General features: G+C 39.7%; 1 protein-coding gene across 1 annotated transcript; it reads right to left on the bottom strand.

Annotated features, from left to right (window-relative positions):
* Positions 1 to 383: 383 nt before the first annotated feature.
* LOC124794354 (holocytochrome c-type synthase-like) lies at positions 384 to 20259 on the bottom strand. The gene is made up of 6 exons (XM_047258089.1): positions 20110 to 20259; positions 19820 to 19993; positions 19673 to 19738; positions 10701 to 10823; positions 4350 to 4582; positions 384 to 1656 (listed from the first exon to the last, which is right to left on the bottom strand). Exons 2-6 carry the CDS (start codon positions 19976 to 19978, stop codon positions 1410 to 1412), a joined length of 828 nt encoding a protein of 275 aa, XP_047114045.1. The 5' UTR covers positions 19979 to 19993; positions 20110 to 20259; the 3' UTR covers positions 384 to 1409.
* Positions 20260 to 21084: the final 825 nt, after the last annotated feature.

Raw genomic sequence — 21084 nt, 5'->3', positions numbered from 1 at the left:
TCCTTTTACAGTGAATCTGATCACTGCAAGGTACTCAATTTTTTTTTTTTTTTTTTTTTTTTTTTTTTTTTTTTTCATTTTCAACACCATGTGCACCACACCTGATTCAAATAACTGTCTACAGTCAACTGCTACCTGGAATGTCTTGCAATTTTATGTGGCATCGACTAATATGTGTACCAACATAGGGGTGGGGTGGGGGGGATCACATGTGTAGTGCTGCGATTTCTGGGCATGGCCGAGAACTTTTCAATCATCCTTATATAGTGAAGCTCTTGTATGAATCAGTTGTCTTGATGGAATTTGGAAACACTGCATTTTGTGCTTGTATTGGGAAATCTGTTTTGTAAGGCAGCACTTAGGAGTTATTGGAAAGACATACAAATGATAACTGTACTTTTTATTTGAAAAGTTATGCCACTGATTATAATTGTACAAGACTAGAAATGGAATAATTGAGATGGCTTGTAAACCAGGTGCAGACACCACAGAATCATTTATGACTGACCTGTAAGGGGGTCACACAAAAGAGAACCAACAAAGTGTTACTCAAGCTGTTGCTTAAATAACAATGTTTCCATTCACAGAAGTGACAGAACATCATAATTAACAGCATTTATGATTTAGAGAATACACTTGCATGTTATATTTAACTGTAACCACAGTCATTTTCTTACAATACCATAATTTAATTCCATTTGCCAGAAACAACATTAAACTCTATATAAATCTAAAAATTCATGTGTTGCAAAATTTTAACATGAAAACAAACATGTTTATTTTAAAACTGAGAAGAATGAAATACAAACTTTATCACCTACATGAATAAAGTCATTATAATTCTTTGATAAACATTAATCTCTCTCTCTCTCTCTCTCTCTCTCTCTCTCTCATGACGTACATTCAATCAATCAAACACCTAGTTTATAGTATGTATTTTGCTAAAGTTCTTTTTGTCTCCTTTTCAGTTACCTTATTAGTTAACTGAGCCCGAAGAGTCATGGAGATTCTCATTGCAATATGTTCGTAACATTATGCAGTTCTGTTCAGTTATTTTAGCTGTGTTATCATAATCCATTTAGAACAATTTATTTTAAATAATGAGAACAGCATCAAGTGGATCCAGTAGAATAAATCATGTTGATAAAAAACCATCATTTTACATAAAATTGTCAACTAATGAATTTACTGTAAAAAGATCCATTGCTACATTAAAGAATAAATCACAAAAATGTGTGACCCATAACTGCAAAATATTAATCCACAACGAATACTGCTTGTGTCTGCCAGTGGCAAAATACCTATGATGCCAGTTGAGTGCTGTTCAAACACACAAAACTGACTAACAGTTAGTAAGTACAAGTGTACAGACAGTTTATACTAAATCACTGAACGCTCTTTAACTAACATCAGTTTCCAACTTTGGATGCCCCTTCAGTGACAGTTTCTTCACTGCTATACATCCATCGCCAGTACGCCACCCTCATACGATCCCAGATGTTCTCCCACGAGTCCATTGCAGGACGGACATCAAGGAGAGCAAATGTATAATCCTTTGGATTGACAGACCCACCATCATAATAATCTATAACATATCGGACTTCTTTTCCACAGCGATCAACAATCCAGTCATGTCGGTCAAAAGGAAGCTCATACCTAAAACAAAGAGAGCACATGGAATAAATAAACTGAAAAGGGAATGCAATGAAATAAAAATAAATGAAATCTATAATGGGCTGTGTGGACTCCTTATTCATATTGAAACTATTTTCTTCAGTGGGGTGTCAAATTGTAATGGCCAAAGAATAAAGGGTCATTCTTTAAAATTGCTAGGCGGCAGGCGGCTTTTTTCTGTTTTAATGGCTCTGTCATACCTCTATGAAAATTTAACAAGCAGCCCTTCACACCAAATGCAGTTGTATTTGTTCTGTTTCTAATGGAAGCCTAGTAACATCCTGTTTTGGGAGCATCAGTCACAAGGCTTCACACTGATCTATCATGCTACAAAATAATAATTTGTACTGTAAAAATGAGTATATTTGTTATTTTTTCAGCTTAAAATTTGGATGTCTTTGTAATACCATAGTGTAGTAAAAAGAGTTTAATTTCTTATGTTTCACAAAAAGTAATTGAGAAAAAATGGCACACAGCAGAAGCACAAGAGCGTATATATGACAGCAGGTGGACCAGGGAATCTGGACAATCTAAGCGGCATCTGGTACACACTGGCTACATTTGAGCATAGCACAAGCATCACAAAGGAGCCAACACATCACTGGAAAATAGAAGGGAACTGGCAACATTAAGTCAAGAAGAATTTACTGACACTACTGCATGAAAAACCATCCTCATTTCTTTCACTGGTCTGTCTTGGGGAAGTTCACATGTTTGACAAAAGATGTAGCCTAGTGTTTTTGCCGCAGAAGTAGCTGGCTTCTGTAATAGCAATGTAATAGAAACAAGAACCGTAATTACTATCAGTTAGGCACAGTATTTTGATGAGCCTGGGACATACTAGTTTTGAAAAGCTGTCATTTGATAGCAGTACATGTCTTATCTATGTGAATATATTTTGTTTGGTAGTGAAAGTGGTAGACATAAATAGAATTTATCTTCTGTTCTTTCCAAAATATAGGTCAGTATTGTAATTCATATTAAGAATGTAATTAGATAGATCGCTAATATGATTGCTCTGTTATAATCGGTAAACATATGTCTAGGGAAACATAAAAGTGATTTTTAAATTCTTATCATTTAGTAGTGTTCTGACCTAATCTACGAAGTCCTTTCCAATTAAAATTGATTTTTGTAAATTTATTTCAGCATTCCATTGCACTGAATCCTGTGACATTCCAAAGTGGCATGGCTGCTGCCATGAGGAAATATGTCACACAACCTTAGTTACAGTGCAACAGCAAGTGGCTAATCTCTCATATATAATAAGCAATGTCCTGACTAACTAACTGACACTCACTCACCATCATTCAGCCCAAACCACCAAGGATAGGAACTTGAAATTTGCAGATGACATTGATCTTATGCTGTAGCCATCATTTAAGGAGGGATTTTTGGAAATTCACCCTCAAGGTGTTGAAACAGGTGCTGAAGATATTTTGAAAATTAATGCTATTTAGGTAATTTTGAAGCTGTACCTACGAAAACTGGTATTTGGTTTCTTGGTCAGAAATAGAGACAAGTGTTTCACCATTTTAGAACATTTAGTCCCTATGGGGATGAAAAAGTGGGAGAAAATTATTCTGAAAGTAAATGAATAATAAAGAACCACTGAAGTATCACATCTATGAAAGCTGGTATTTGACTTCTCAGTTACAAGTAAAAAAAAAATTACATGTTTCAATATTTTTCAACATTCAACCCTAAGGAGGTTGAAATGCTTTTTAGTTTTGTGAAGTGCACTATTTTGCATTTCTGAACATCTCAAGCAAGTTGTCCATCTTTGCATCACTTTGAAATTAAGACCTGACTGAAAACTTGTGCAGTCTTTTTCAGACAGTACTTCGTTACAGATGACACATCACCTGGAGGAAGTCCAAGGTTACTATTAACATTGTCTTCAAGGTCATTACTTTATGACATGAACAGTAAGGGTTCCAAAACACTTCCCTTGCGTGCACCTGAAGTTACTTCTACATAAGCTGATGACCCTCCATCCCATAATGCATGCTGCATCCTCCTTACCAAGAAATCTCCAAACCAGTCACAAATTTTGCTTGATGCCCTATACAATTGTACTTTCAATAGTAAATGTAAGTGTGGGTCAAATTCTTTTTGGAATTCAAGAAATACTGCATCTAACTGGCTGCTCTATGGGATCGATGGCTTTCAGGATGTTATGAGAAAGGTGAAAATTGGCTAGTCGATGTTTTCTAAATTCATGCTATTGCATGAAGGACATCACTGTCTTCAAGAGACCTCACTACATTTGCGATCAGAATATGTTATGAAATTCTGCAAGAAAATGGATGTCGAGGAACTTTGATGGTAGTTTTGTGGAGCACTTCTACAACTCTTCACTTAGTCAGTTGTGACCGTTTTTTGTTCAATGGATCTGCAGTATATTATAGTTAGAACAGGAAGTGACATCCACAAATACGGTACATAATCTGGTAGGAATTCGATTGGGTCCTGGAGCTTTGTTCAATTTTGGCAACATCTCAATACCCACTATTTTGAACCAGACTAAATATTGCATATTTTTATTGACGAGTCTACAGAGAACTACAGCAATATTGTGCAATGTTTTCCGACAGTAATATTGACCATCTACATTGTGCTTATTATTAATTATGTACACAGTTAACATAAGACATGTTTAAAAAAATTATTACCCAAGCCAGCTTCGTATACGAGCACGTGGAGAGTAATCTTTGGCTCGTCCACCAAAGCTCTTTAACTTTGGTTTACCACATTCATGAGCATGCAGAGCTTCCCACTTCAAAACTTCCAGCCAAGCATGTTCATTATTGGCATTGTGGATACGAATAATATCATTCATATCTTTCTCCGAGATATCCTCTTCTCTCCATCGCCATCCTTTGCGCAGCATAGCATTCCAAAACATCTGTAAAGCAAGGTACATTTCTCCATTAACATATAAGACACAAATTCAACCAGAATAACAGTTTTGCCAACGGTATTCAATTATTCATACCAAGTTAAAACTTAAAATCCAGCTACAAAATGTTACATTACAGCAACAACTGATTGATGCTGGAGTGCGTATAAAATTCATATTTTAAAAAATGAAGAAAATATGTCTGCAGCTTAGTGATGGCAGCACTCTGAGACAAATGGATATCTTTCAACTAGTGCTCATTTGCTCCATTTCAGGTAACACCAGTAATATCATCAAGTTACCATGGACAATTTGTAACAACAGGCCCTTGCACTGGAGAAGGAATCTATAGGTACATCATGATATGGAGCTGTGAGTTTTAGTGGCCACATAGTAATTAGCTGCACCACCATATATTCTTCCTCCCTCTGTTACAAGACATCTTATTCACTAGTGGATTAGGTGAAACAGCATATCTTGTTACAATATTCAAAAACTATGAAAATGATACATTACTTCTCACTATAAATACATTGCTTTTCACAAAAAGACTGTTTCACACAAAATTTCCAGCCATAGCTTATTCGAAAAAGAAAGGAATTAAAACACACACACACACACACACACACACACACACACACACACACACACACACACACACACTCACTATCACCGGCCACACTGGGCAGACTGTAAGTGCTGAAAGAGAGCAGCAGTCTGGGGTGGTGCAGGGAAGGGGAGGGATAGCAGAGTAAGTGTTGTCTGATGGAATATGCAAGAACTAGAAAGTGGCATGACAAAGCCGCCAGGCACAGTATCAAGAGGCTGTGGGGAGGACCAGAATGGGAATGGGAAAGGAGAGGAGGAGGAGCAGAGAGAACTGCCCACAATAAGTGTGATGAGACGTGAATCGGAATGATGTGATAGAATGGAGCAGGCAGAAACTGTTGAGTATGGGGACAGTAGGTTATCGCAGGCTGAGGCCAAGATTTTCATGAGCGTAGAATCTGTTGTATGGATAACTCATATCTGTGCAGTTCAGAAAAGCTGCTGGTGGTGGTGGTGGTTAATCGGGGCTTTGATAATCTATCATCACATGCTGAAATGAGACATATTACCCAAGATTCTCCTCCCCCCCCTCCCCAAAAGCTGTACTCCATCACCGACCCAACCTCCCTGTGGAAGACCCAGGGGCAAGACCTGTCCAATCCACCCACGAAGCACTTCCTATACCAGTCCTGTCACAAGCTTATCCTAGCCCTTCCGGGCCGGGCCTCCTGTGAAAGCAGACATGTCATATACCAGCTCGGCTGCAATCATTGCACAGCCTTTTATAAAACTATCACTACTAAACAAATGTTCACAAGGAAGAATGGCCATCGTCAAACTGTAGCCAAGAGCAAAGTGGACAAGCCTTGTGGCACAGCATGCAGTTGAACATACCATGCTAGGCTACAATGGCTGCTTCATAACCTGGACCATTCTGGATCCTCCCTTCCACCATCAGCTTTTCTAAACTTTGGAGATGAGGCTCATCCTGACAACACATTCTCCAGTCCTGAAATTATCCTGGCCTAAACTTACAATAATCTTCTGTCCCCACACCCTCCACTCAACAGCTTCTCCATCCTCTGTCCTACTATATCCTCCCAATCCACATCCACTCACCCTCATTGTGCATTGCTCTCTGTGAACATACCACCCTCTCTGCTCCTCTTCCTCTCTTTTTCCTCTCTGCATTTGCCTCCTCCCCCCACAACCTTCCGATACTACATCTGGCAGCTTTGTCCTGCTGCTTTATAGTCCCTGCATGCTCTGCCAGACAGCACTCTTCTCTCCACCAACCCATATCGTGCTACCTTGCTATCTTTTCCCCTTCCCTGCCCCACTCTAGATTGCTGCTCTCATTTAACGCAACAGCTGCAGTCTGCCCAGAGTTGCCAGATGTAGCAGTGTCGTGTGTGTGTGCGCGTGTATATGTGCGCGTGTATATGGGGGGGGGGGGGGGGGCACATATGCCTGCTGATGTGAACATGTGTGTTTTCCTTTCTTTTCTGGAGGAGGATTTGGTGGAGAGCTCAATAACAGTCTTGACATGCCAGCTTTATGACGAGCGGCAATCTATCCTTTTCATAACTGTTGATATTTCAACCTGGACTTTCCACTGTTTGTTACAGTATTCCATTTAGTGGTCTTCCTAACGGCAGCAACATGAAGTTCAATTGTTAAACTGCCTAAGAGACAGCTGGGTGGCATGTAAATCCAATGCCTTTACATGCAGAGAAGGGAGTCCTGCATACTTTGCTGGGTGCAGGGATCCAATAGCTGAGGAACTTTGTCATATGATCGCATCTCATCTGCTACAGTGCCCTGAATATCAGGATTAACTGCAGTAAATTCACTCAATAAGATTCTTCGGTGTGTTTGTCTAGCTGGTTCATGCAGTAATGTTGTTTAGTTTTCAAAGCTGAGGATGAGATACTTCAAAATATTCAATGAGTTCTGAAATTCACAGCATAAATTAAATTCAATAATCACATATCTGTAGTAGAACAAAAGGAAACTGTAGCTACCTGGTCACTGTACTAACAAAAGCATAACCATCAACTCTGCACAACTCTGGTCTGTAAGTTACAATCAAATATGTGATGGGGAAGAAGATAGTAATTCCTTCAGATCTAGTGCGTTTTTGCCCTATGTGGGTGCTCTTTCCTCAAAGATAGGCCGTATTCTTGAGAAACACTGTGTTAAGGTGATCTTCTGGCCCCCCACGAAGATTGCAGCTTTACTCGGCTCTGTGAAGGACGATTCACAGCTCCGTAAAGTGGGTGTGTATCAGATTCCTTGTGGAAATTGTGAGACGTCATACATAGGTAAAACTACACGCACCGTTCATGAGAGGTGTGTGGTGCATCGAAGATACACACACTTATTACAGCCAGACAAGTCAGCTGTGGCTGAACATTGTATTGATACAGGGCATTCCATTGATTACACTGATGTGAAGATTTTAACATCCACCCCTTCCCTTTGGAATTCTGTCTTCAAGGAAGCTATAGAAATTAGATTAGCTGACAATCTAATAAATAGAGATAATGATTTTAATTTACCGCCGATGATCATACATCGATAAGAGAAACGAATGTCTGTACGCCTTCGCCACAGGCAGCGCATGTGTAAGCATATGTCTATGCCGCCGACCAGCACCTGTGACCCGCCGCATGCACAGTACCGCCGCGGTGGAGCATATAAGGCCACGCTTGGCATCTTCTCATCAGTCTTGTGACTCACTCTGAGGATGGCCGGACGATACGCGGCCGAAATATCAGTGGAGAAAATTTTATTTGCACAGCTGCGTGCCCGAAGTTTAATGGATTATTCATTACGCCGCAAGAAGCTGAAAATGCACAATCTACATGAAGACCTAAAATCACTTACCTTGGTCCGAAAAGGGGTCCAATTTCAATAAATTGCTAGCAACCATTAAAAACTAGGTTTCAGATTAAGCACAGTGCAAACTCCTCCTCCTCTACAGATGAATATCTTAACAGAGACTGTCAAGCCAACTTAAGTAAAAATGTCTGTTAGATTTCAGTTTTGACAACACTGTCACTACGGTCAACATTAGATATTTTGTGTATGATAAATTGATTAATAGTGCATAACAATGTTTGATTCAGACAGCGTGTTAATTCTGTAAATATTAGCTGTTCCAGTTTACCGCATTGTGTTCACCTATTTCAACAATCTCCTGACAAATGATCAGGGTATTAAATATTATATCCAAATGTTTTAATGTTATACTATCTGATATGTTCCACACCCACGAGAATCATCTTTTTATTTGTGAGTGAGGGGGGTCTATGGAACAAAAACTGAATCAAATCTAATCTAATCTCTTTCCTCTCCCCTCACTCTCATTCCCAGCCCAACCATTCCCCACACTCCAACTTCTACATGTTTCCTGAAGGTGCTTTATTGTGGCTGTTTACTGTGTGGCCACTGAGAGAATCTCTGCTGACATGGATAAACACCTTCAGCCTATTACCCATAACCTACCCTTCTATATAAGACACCAACTGTTTCCTTCAACAACTTTCCACAGTTGCTCTTCCTTTACTAGCTAGCACTCTGCTTGTCACTGTTGATGCTATCTCACACATTCCGAATGTCCATGGCCTTGCCACTACTGAACTTTACCTTTATCAACACCGAACTGACTCCAAACCTACCACCTTCCTCATCACCATGACCAACTATATCCTCACGCACAATTATTTCTCCTTTTGAAGGCATCACTGACAAACAAATCCGTTGAACACCAATGGGCAACCACATGGTACTTTCCTATACCTACCTATTCATGCACATCTACAGGAATCCTGCCTAGCCATGTACAATCCCATCCCCTGATACAGTTTCAATAATGACATCTTCATGACCTGGACCGAGTGTGAGGACATCCTATCCACATTCCTCCAGACCCTCAACACCTTCTCTTCCATTCATTTAATATGGTCCTCCTCAGACCAACAAGCCACCTCCAATGTTGACCCCCATCACCTCAAGGAAAGCTACCTCCTTCCATATCACACCTACAATCACCAATACCTCCACCTCAATAGCTTCCATACTAACGAATCCCTTCCACATAGCCTAGTCATGTGTACTCATCTGGTCTACAATGATGAGTAGTACCTCTCCAAATGTACTAGGAGTCTCAATGAGGCCTTCACAGACCGAAATTACCCTCTCAACCTTTTCCAGAAAAAAGATCTCCCTTGCCTTGTCTCTCCAGCTACCTACCAAATAACCACTGTCCAGCAACAAAAGAGAATGCCTCTGGTGACTCAGTACCACCTATGACTGGAGCAACTGAATCACATTCTCTGCCAGGATTTTTTTTACCTCTTGTCGAACACTGAAAGGAATATCCTACCCACTACTGTCCCACACATCCTATCAGCTACTCCATTCCTGTCAAAGACATCTCCTATCCTATCAAAGGTAGGGCTATCTGTGAAAGCTGTCATGTGATCTACAAACTAAGCTGCAACCACAGTGCTGCTTTCTATGTGAGTATGACATTTAACAAGCTGTTTGTCTGCATGAACGGCCACAGCTAGACCACCCAGTTGCTGAACATACTGCACAACATGATGTGCTTCACTTCAATGACTGCTTCATAGTCTGTGCCATCTGGATCCTTCTTAAAAACACTGACTTTCCGGAATTGCACTGATGGGAACTTAGCCAACAACATTCTTTTTTCTCTCATAGTCTCCCTGGCCTCAACCTTCGCTAGCCCCTGTCCTCTCCCTACCTATTCCGTTCCCTGCTTCTTTTCCAGCATTAAATAGTCCACCAACAAACCTACATTTTTCCCCCTACGTGTCTCCCTTCACTCCTCCCCCTTCCCTTCCATAAACAGCCTCCCTACTCTGCATCTGGCAGCCCCTTCTCCACGGTGTCCCTGCAGGCTCCCACAAGCAGCAAATCATCTCCCACTCCTTATCTGCTACCTCTCCCATTCCTCGTCCCAAGCCTTCTCCTTGCCCCACCATCCATCCCAGATTGCTACATATCTCAGTAGTCACAGGCATGGTTCACTGTCAGCTCCCAGCGGCCAGAGACAGTAGCCATTTGTGTGTGTGTGTGTGTGTGTGTGTGTGTGTGTGTGTGAGAGAGAGAGAGAGAGAGAGAGAGAGAGAGAGAGAGAGAGAGAGAGAGAGAGAGATAATGTGCGTGTTATTTTGGAAGAATGACCTTTTGTCTGAAAGCTTAAATGTTTAGCAGTCTAATTCTGCTTGTCTGCAGCTCAACACATTCTCTATGTGTGAGTAGCAATCTATCCTTTTCATAATATTGTTATTACTCTACTAAAAACTGATGGCTTTACATGGCAATTTAAATGTGGAAATCCACTGAGTCCATGCTAAGCTACAGTCTAGTTTCCAATACATGAGAGCTCGTGGATAATAACATTTACATCACCTAAGAAGTTCTAATTTACATTCTGGCTAAACCCCTATTTAAGGGGAAAATTTTTGGATCCTCAGATTTGTTAAAAGGGGGTTTCACTGTAATTATATAGAGTACCTTAAGAGGAATAGGGAGCAAATACCTGGGCTGATGGATAGACCCAATATTCATTTTCAGAGCCTGCTTTAGGTATAGATGAAGTCTGCCTCTGTGTTGAAAGCGGGAATGGCTGATCTGGTGCTGGGTGCTGATTTGGTGCGGGCATCTGAAAATATTAAAAAGCCAGGTGGACAGTATTATTTAACTGTTTTAACAATTTATATATGCTGTGAACAAACAGACTCTAATGTGCTTAGACATTCAGTAATATTCTACTGTGTGTTTAGCCTCAATATGTTGACCCACATTGCATTTCTCAACTTTTTATAAAATACAACATTTTTTATTCACTAATACAAAGAATAACATGGAAATCTAAATTTATACAGCATGTTTCCTTTCTGAACAGATTTATAAGTAAGAGACGTTCTGATGGGACAAGCAACTAATAATTTATTAAAGACTATCCTAGAAAGATTTTTTAAACAGGAGTTAAGATCTCAAAAAACAACAAACAGTCCAAAATATCTACATTGAAATTTACAAACAGAATTCACTAAGATGAGAACAAGAAGCACTAACAAGCAGACAGATATCTGTCACATACTGAATACATAATCTATAATGTTAACCCTCTGTCTTTCCCCATACCAGTGCTTGTATTCTGCAGCACATGTCAAAAGAAGTCAAATACCGTTATTTGTTTCACATTCCTGAAGGTTCTCCTTGTACATGGGATCGAGAAAACATGATGAATGAATGAGCGTATTATATCCAACAAGACTAATATCAAATTATGAAAGGGACGACGCACACAATGAAAAGTCTCTGGCTTTGTCCCCTTCCACTTGGAACCAAAATTGAATTTGGTATTATATGAAACATTGATGTCTTATTAAGTGTAACTGCACTATCACATGTCCCTTATTTTCATAACTACATCTTATCTCAAGTAGAACATGAGATGCCATAAACTTAAGCATCATATCTATGTAGTTACAGGGTGTCAAAGTTTTTGTTTCTCCAAGAAAAATCTGTATATAACATGCACAGTGGGATATCAAAAACACTTGGACAGAAGTGTTCTTCCAACAGCACTGGCAAAAACTGAGTGTCTCATTTCAAGACTGATGAGTTTTGAGGACCCGTGAATAACCACCAAAAGGAAGATGACATACTAGATACCTCCTGGGAGCATACTAGTTTCACTATTACCAATGGTCTAGACATTAGAAAGCTTTCTGTGAAGCAGATGCCAAAATGTTTGAACAGCAAACCGAATAAGCCACAACCTGTGACACTCTGAGATATTTGGGAGCGTTTCAATGTTACAAAGGATTTTTTTGCTAGGTTAGTGACAGAGGGTGACTTCTGACTCCACATTTTGATCAAAAAGCTGATGATCAGTCAAAGGAATGGCACTATAGTTGGTCCCACAAGTCCTGTAACTATGAACAGGACGAAAAATTCAGAATGTCCACTTTCTAGGAAGAAGACAATATCAAAAAGCAGACCACCTACCTCAGGAATGCGGTATAACTAGACAACACTACACTAGCCGCCTCATCCAGCAATTAAGATGAAAAACAATGGTAAGTTGACCAAATGATCCTTTAATTGTAAGACAACGCACCTTCACACACATCCCCAGTTGTGTTTGCCCTGAATTTCCAATTTGACACACTTATCCCCCTATTAACTAGACCTGACCCCTCTCAACTACCAGCTCTTTCTGATCCCGGAGTGGCTGAATGGTCCTTAATTTGACATTATTAATGACATTCTTTGATGCTGTACCACAAGATTTCAAATAAATTTGCAAAGTTCAATCTCTAACTATTCTTTCTACGGAAATGGTTTGCTGCTTTACAATATGGAAGAGAAAATTACTGTGCAAAACTGCCTTAACTACAGTTGTTTTGAAAAAACTTCCTCACAGTAATAAATGTGCTTATGATACTGGCACTGACTCAGAAAATTGAATTGATTGATGGTAGTTGGAAGAAATTCAATAGCACGGGGGCAGGGGGAGTTTATTATGTATATTTAATACCCACACATATTTAGCAATTGTGAAGGTTCGCTAGTTTCAAATCAAAATCATAAAAGTCATGTACACATTAACTACAGAAATACCCAGAAGGAATCTTTATACAGATACACATAGTGTTCCATTTATCAGCTGAGCACATGCACGGCACAGTAGACGGTGGGCAACGAGCACTCCATTGACTAACGGATCAGAGGCCATGTCCCACGGCTTCAGTGTTGACAGTTTTGAGGATTAACATACCTATGAAAACAGAACCAAGCATCTTCTGAAAATAGAATGAGGATCCAGTTCACCACCATGCACTTCTTTCAAAACTCAATAGCAAACATAACCCTGTATGCACTATCACCAGGCTTAAGTTCTTGCTCCACTGTTACTTTGCCCAATTAACTTAGCACACTTTGTAGAGAGGTGCAAGAAATTTGCATTCACTGTGAAAGATGTCAGACTTTTTACAAGAATTTTCCATGCATGGTGCAATGTCTCTGACATGAGCTTCTGTGAGCACTGTATGTCCTCATTTATGCTTTTTGTCATGTACACTTACTGTTTCACAAAATTTTGTTCACTAATTTGGGGAAAGCATCATGACTAAACACCTGGAAACTTCTGCTTGAACAATCTCTGGACAATATGAGTGGACTCTGCGAGCACATACGAAACATAGACATTTGTTGTGGAATGGAGTAACTTGATCTTGCCATTGTTGCATTCGCAGACTTTACTGTTTTATTCATGATGTCTGTTTCACCATTGGAATAACACTGGCCAAACAGGCACGTAGTGCTGCCTCATTAGGGAGACATGGGACCCATCTGACTTGCCTGTGTGGCTCTAGTGGACGGCAAACATAGCCTATGGCATGCAGTCATGAAATAAATTGAACGTCCTGCATATCAGAAATGGTAACATGTGGCCAAAGCAGTAGGTAAAGAAATAATGTGAGTAGCTCGCCTTGTACAGCTCATCATTGGCTACTACATATTACCCTGTAACTGAGTGCCACCAGCCTGACTAGCACAGGCATTTCCAACATCCGCTCCATATGCAAACGAGTAGTGCACGGACAGCCCATTGTGAAATTTAGCCAGTAGTGCACTGTTGATTTTTTATTTATGTGATAAATGATGTTGATAATGTGACTGGCTGAGTACTTCATAAAAATGGCTGAGACAATTACTGTGTAAAATATTACAATCTCCAAATGGTTAAAGGAGGTCAAACTGATATTCCTGCTCTGTATTGCATGGTAGTGTGTATTGGTCTAAGCAAACAAAGCATTTTTTCTGTAAATTCAGTTTGAGTGTACTCTAGCACCTAGTATGTTAAGGCTGTCCTGTTGAGACATTTGACTAAGGTAGATTGTTAATTTGACCAGCAAAATCTGGTGGAGTCTCTGAAAATTAACCTTACTTATAAGGTCTCCTTTCTTTCTGCATCATCAGATGATGCAAAAACACATTCTGGCAAAACAGCAGTATTGTAAAAATAAAACAACTGCAAAATTTTTTGGGAAGAAACATATGCCTGAAGAAGATGCCATGATATACGCAAAAGTTGCATTTGTTTATCAATTGTAAAACATGGTTTTAGTTACAAGTCATTGCACTGCCAAATGAAATTGTGTCATGCCTAGTTTCCAGAGAAATAGTAGTGCATCTAAAATTTCATGTGAAATAACTAAGGCAATGGATAAATGTACTTGGCCTTTACAGTCAAGATGTAGTCATACGAGGTCTTCGGATGCTAGGAACTGATGAAATACAAATTTGCTTTCCTTATTCAGAGACTGCCATGTTTCTATGAAGACTCCAAAATACCGACAAAGACATTTTGCATGCAATAAAGAATGTTACAGTATCTAAAGGCTTTCATCTGAATCCAGTAAGTGCATACAGTGCTGACAATGTTCCAATGAACTACAGCAAAAACAATTTGGTTCTTGTCTAACTGAAAAACGAAAATCTATCCATTTTGAGAGCAAACTGCAACTGCCATAATACTGCAACACATGGTCATAAAAATTTCATTCTAGTGCAGAGGGAATAGTTCTCAAAATCTACAAGGGATCTGGTTTCTCTGCATCAAATGTTCAGTCACAGAATTTTCACAGTTTGTAGAGATACGGTTTAAGGAAACAGTACAGCGTGTCCTTGCAATATGGCACTCGCTTCTTCCTGCAGTTGACAGAATTGTTTACTGCTGGCATGCTATAAAGTCATATTTTATTCAAAGGTTGAGGAAGATTGTTCAAGATTGATTTGGCAGTTTGTGACATCATATGGGGAGCATGATGCTGAAGATACTGAACATTCACTTCCTGAAAGCTATCTAAGTTTTCTGCAGCACATTTTGCCCCTACCTGAAACTTGAATCAGAAAACAACTCAGTTCCTTCTGTTGAGCTGGACATAATAATAATGGACCGTAAGAGCAAACTACAGAGAAGGAAACAAAATAAATTCTTGGGAAAGGAAGTTTACGAAATTCTGGAATAACTATCAAAATCACAGAGGCCAAGTTTTGAAAATGATGCACAATCTTTCTAGTCACACTGTATTGATTAATTTTCCAGAAGTTACTTTTCTGAGAACAATATGTTGAGTCTGCATACACGTTTTTCACTTAAAGAACAAGATTTTCACCTGTAACGGCATTATGTTTTCCAGGTTACCAACAAACTGAATGTCAGCCTGGATGAGTATCAGTTATACAATGGACTCTGCCATTTTCGGAATGAATATGCTGGACTTGTTAAAAGTAGAGCAGGAGACCAGATTAGGGTAGATTTCTCGAAGCAGCAAACCACAATTGGCGTCTCCCACTCCCAACTGATTAGTCTTATATCGCAGGTATTTTCATTTCTTATCAATAACTCATATCCTCAGTATGATGGGTGTCATGGCCTTAGAGAAAATAAAACTTCAAGTAAAAGTGATGGACGGCTGAAAGCAGCAAAGAGCAACATCAAATATGCACTGAAAAATACAGTGATGTTACTGTTGGTCATTTTCTTCGAGATTTTTTTATCTCCCTCTTATCTGAACTTTGAATTTAACTTATTATATTGCTCGTAAATGTTCACTTAGAAATTAATTTCGTGTTTAAATGGCAAATTCACACACTACAGATAAGAATGAAAAGAAGACAACTTTATTTTTTATTCTTGTGTTAATGCAGCATTACAAATAAATTTTGACATGTTTAGAAATTATAGGTACAACAAATTCATTATATTATCATATTTGCAGTAAGCTATCAGCATTTTCTCCATTCCCTATCATCAAGAAGTTGAAGTCTAGCCCAGAGTTTCTTGATAGGTGGCATCCCTAATCAACAGTGGAAAAAAGATCTCAATTTCAGATCACAAATGTTGCACATTTACCACACAATAATTGCATCATACTGTATTTACAATAGTCTTTTTTTTCTCAGACAGTATGATATGGTGTCAGAAAACATTAGCAGTAAAACTCCTAACACTGCAAGTCTGACTTAAAGATCTGTGTAGCTTCTTTTTGGTACGGGGTCAGAACATTAAAACCAACTGATAACTCATATAATTGCATAGGCTTCCACGGCCAGAGTGCTACACAAACAGCGTGCAGAATGGCCTGTATGTGGCAGCATAGTGCAGATGCACACGCACTGTCGCAGTATCAGTGTAAAGATGGCTGCCCCATTTGCAACTTGCACCAGGGAAGAACAGCATTCTGTTATTCGTTTTTTGCATAGTGAAGGTGTGAAACCTATTGAAATTCATCAACGAATGAAGGTTCAGTACGGTGATGCATGTTTGTCACAGCAGCAAGTCTATGAATGGAGTAGGAAGTTCGCAAATGGTGTGACTTCAGTGAAAGATGCTCCTCGTCCAGGTCAGGCACAATGAGTTGTGACTCCACAGAACATTGCAGGAAAACTGCTGAGTGACACTGAATGACATTGGAGCATGTTTACAGATTAGTCACGGGTCAGCACACCCCATTGTGCATGATGTGCTCCAGTTCCACAAAGTCTGCAAGATGAGAGAACAACGTGTTAATGCTTTTGAAGAACTTCTCCGGCACTTCGAACGAGAAGGTGATGGCTTCCTTGCAAGAATCGTTACTGCGGACGAAATCTGGGTTCACTTCCACCAACCAGAAACGAAGATAGCGAGCAAGGAATGGTGCCATTCCACATCACCAAAACCAAAGAAGTTTCGAACAGAATCATCAGCAGGGAAGGATATGCTGACTCTCTTTCGGGCCAAAAAAAGGTGTCATTTTGGAGCATTATATGTTGTGGGCTGGCAGGAGAGCCAACCCGTATTAATAGAGGAAGCCGAAAGGCACGCGTTTAAGCTCACGCAGGCTGGCGTGAGGTCTGGAACAGGACAAGGAATTTAGACTTCAGAAAAAAAGGAGGTAACTGGTGGAATACTTAACTTTAATCCATTAATGTTGAACGTAGCTCTTTTCTGTACATTATTTACAATATCAATAGTAACAACATGGCGCCTTGCTAGGTCGTAGCAAATGACGTAGCTGAAGGCTATGCTAACTATCGTCTCGGCAAATGAGACCGTAATTTGTCAGTGAACCATCGCTAGCAAAGTCGGCTGTACAACTGGGGCGAGTGCTACGAAGTCTCTCTAGACCTGCCGTGTGGCGGCGCTCGGTCTGCAACCTCTGATAGTGGCGACACGCGGGTCCGACGTATACTAATGGACCGCGGCCGATTGAAAGGCTACCACATAGCAAGTGTGGTGTCTGGCGGTGACACCACTTTACATGCCTAAAGGGACCACTGTCACCAGTGCATCATACACAGATCTCCTAAAAAATAATATGCAGCCTGCAATCAAATCAAAGCAATGTGGATTTCCGTCAGTAGGTGTCCTTTTGCAATGCAAGGCCCCACACTGCCTGTACAACAGTTACAACAATCACAGACCCGCATTTTGAGTGTCTTCCTCATCCACTATACTCAACAGACCTTGCGCCAAGTGATTTCCATATGTTTGGACCACTCAAAGACGCAATGGGAGGAAAGAAGTTCCACTCTGATGAAGAGGTACGCCATGCAGCGCATGAGTGGTTGCGCAGACTACCAAAAGAATTTTTTTCGAAAGGAATTTATGCACTTTGTAAGTGCTGGAGGACTTGCATTGAACATGGGGGAGATTACATTGAAAAGTGATACAGCTTTGTACCACTACTGCACAATAAATAATATTTAAAAAAAATATTTTAGATTTTCGTCTGAGTCACCCTCGTAGTAACACCCGAACAGGAATTCAGACGGCCTAAAATGGGTTGACTGAATCTACCAACACCAGATGTCAGCTTCATCTCTCTCAATCCAATGATGTAATTTGTGACTTCATAGTGCGCAAACAGAAAGATAACAGAACACTGACAACTATTGTTTCTTTTTAAATGCAAGTTGTTGTGACAGACTTATCTGTAAAATAGCCTGATGTCTAGGTTAAGTTGAAAGGTGACAGTCTTATTGTGAATACTTGAGTTAGTCCCCTATGCTGCACCTTCCCCTCTCCTCATATTGGACGATTTTCTTTACCACATATAATTGCATCAAATACTTCATTATTAAAGTGAAAGTGTTATATTCCAAATACAATTACTTAGTGATGGGCAGGTTGCAGAGAAAGCGATGAGGGGCAGTGTTGCAAGCATGCAGCCAGCCGAGCTTCACACGGCAATGCACATATCTATCAAACAGACAACACAATAGGCATCATGGATGGTGGATGGCCCATAGCACTCAACTCACTGAAATGTTATTCACAAAGTAATTTTAATTATAATATAACCAGCTTTGACTGCACAGCCCTGAGGTTACATGAGGTGTTTGCCAACTACAATAACCTAGATAACTTATCTTTAAGTGTGAATTATAATACAGACGTTACTGAATATGCTATAAACAACACGCAAACAGAAGCTGCTGGAACACTACAATGGTGGTACAACTGACATGTGTATGATACTCCACAGTACTTTAAGTAACAGAAAATGAATTCTACTACGTTCCCTCAGAGGAAATTATCACTTGGTAGACCAGCGGGGATACAAAATTAATTACAAGCACAAAAATGAAATCAATTAATTATATCATCACAAAACACTGAAATTAAGAGTATGATAAACAAGAAATTGAGTTTTATCCCCAGATGTAAATTCATAGCATACTCATGTACTACGCACATAATGCCACTTGGAACTTGATGGATCTGGGAGTGTAAGCATGTGACTGCCATCTAGCGCGTAGGCTGCTGCCAGCAAAGGAAAGACGCGGGGGAAAAAAGACTCGCATCATATTTACAGGGTAGGCAGAGCAGTGTAACCAATGCAGCAATCACAATCCATACCTTGCTACATTGCTACAGCATGCTGTATTGCTTCCTACCCAAATAAGAGCAAGAAGCAGGAAAAAACCGAACCACTCCAAAGTCATCCTACTTCCACCATATCCTACATTCCAAGCAAGTAGACCACAGGTGGTACGATTACAGAATGAAATGAACTAGACAATGAGTAAATTATCAGGAAGAGGAGAGCAAGCAAGCACAAATAACTACAACAGATCAACACGGACAAAGTAAATACCATACTGTGTATGTCACGACAAAGCAAACGTAACAACTAATTCTTCCACAATGCACACTGACTGGCGCAACAGATAATAAACGGTATATTATACATAATATTTGGACCGTAAAGTATAATTCCAGGACTAGTGGTTAAATCATGTAACAAAAAAATTAAGGCATTCTACGCAACATAATCAAAAATCATTTAAAAATATAAAATAAAATAAAAAAAGGCAGGAACAAATCTGAAACACATTCCTTGTGAAACCTGTAGCGCATAGAATATCAAATTGAGACGTACTTAATGATCTACGTGGGGATGGTAATGTTGCATGCCACGACCCTCATTATCCTTTTTGTGTACTCACCATGTTGAGTGGGTTGACAGTGTTTTCGAAATCGCCATGATTCACGGGGCACTCGGATACTGTTGCCTGAAACCCACATACGACATTTCAGTGACAGCTTTAAATTACCTGATAATTAACGCAGGGTAGCATCGCAGTACTACATACCTTTGCCTCTTCTTCCTTGTGCATGGGGCAGCCTGCCGGCGGATTGCCATTCATCCTTGCAGATTTATTGAAACCATCTGACTGTACTGAACCCTTTGTGTCGTATGGCCCAGTTATTTGGGAAGCCGCCACCTGGGCGGCTGTTACAGTGTTTCCCATTCCCAAATTAACAGGCTTAAATAGTGTAACATTCAATAAGAGAAGTGAAATTGTTACAACATGAACCAAACTATCTAAGCAATATTACGTAAAATATCTTAAACACGCTTTTTCGGGATTAAAAAGCATACCTGAAGGTTACAACAAATTGATTAAGAAACAAATCAACAACAATACGAAACGAAACACTTAGACCACTGCAGACGACCAAGGAAACTTTACTTCAGCGCAAAGACATTACTCTACCATACCCAGAGACATACAATAATAGTCTCGCCGTAACTAGGAAGTGTCTCGCGCCAGTAAAACGCATGGCTGCGTTCACGTTTCGTACCGGAAACCAGCATTACGTGACTAGCTGCAGTACAGTTCTGGCTGACACGAGAGATGAACGCTTGACGCGGAACTCTATGCTCAAGTGAATGTTATTGTATATTCATAACCGTAAACTTCGTGTAAGTACTTATCCTTAGTTTCATCTGTCAGTTATCTACATGCACGAAAGAAATTGCGAGTATAACTGCTGTTAAGGTGAAAAATATGGAGCCAGTTACATTTCGGTTGCGCTTAATAGCTTTCGCCTGACAGAAAGAAAGCATAACATTGCTGTTTTTGTAACACATGTGTGTGATCCCGATGTAGATGTAGACTCGTGATTAAACATTAGTTAACATTTGTTGTTACGTAGTTACATCAACTATCATCGTGTATTAAATATTCAGACACATATTACGATACTAAAGCTTTCCAGGCAAAATAAATAAAGCAAGACCATACATACACTACTGACACTCTTGGGATTACTATAAATACATTTATACATGTACTTTAAATTTATTTATTACTCAATGCCCTTAAATTACTTTAATGTTGTATAATTGATTGTCTAAGCCAAGCAAAAAAAGCCTTCAAATTTCACAAACGCTTTTATGTTGGTGCTCGGTGTTGCATGTCAACCTCTCATTTTTTTCTAGGTGTATCTACTACAGGTAAAAGTAGTTCATTGACATCTTCCTCCTAGCGAGTTTAAAACTATTAACATATATTTCGCCTAAAAGCGTCATCTAGATTATTATCATACACAGGGTCTTCCTTGTGTGCATCAC

This window comes from Schistocerca piceifrons, chromosome 1, assembly GCF_021461385.2.
Source record: "Schistocerca piceifrons isolate TAMUIC-IGC-003096 chromosome 1, iqSchPice1.1, whole genome shotgun sequence".
Lineage (NCBI taxonomy): Eukaryota > Metazoa > Arthropoda > Insecta > Orthoptera > Acrididae > Schistocerca > Schistocerca piceifrons.
This window is presented reverse-complemented; position numbering and strand designations above follow the sequence as displayed.

Bases quoted from the DNA above. Each gene is read 5' to 3' on its own strand.
- LOC124794354 (XM_047258089.1), bottom strand. From the start codon at position 19,978: ATGGGAAACACTGTAACAGCCGCCCAGGTGGCGGCTTCCCAAATAACT. The intron at 19,739-19,819 runs GTATGTAGTACT...TGTGGGTTTCAG, and splicing joins ACAAGGAAGAAGAGGCAAAG to GCAACAGTATCCGAGTGCCC. The intron at 10,824-19,672 runs GTGAGTACACAA...TAATATTTTCAG, and splicing joins CTGTCAACCCACTCAACATG to ATGCCCGCACCAAATCAGCA.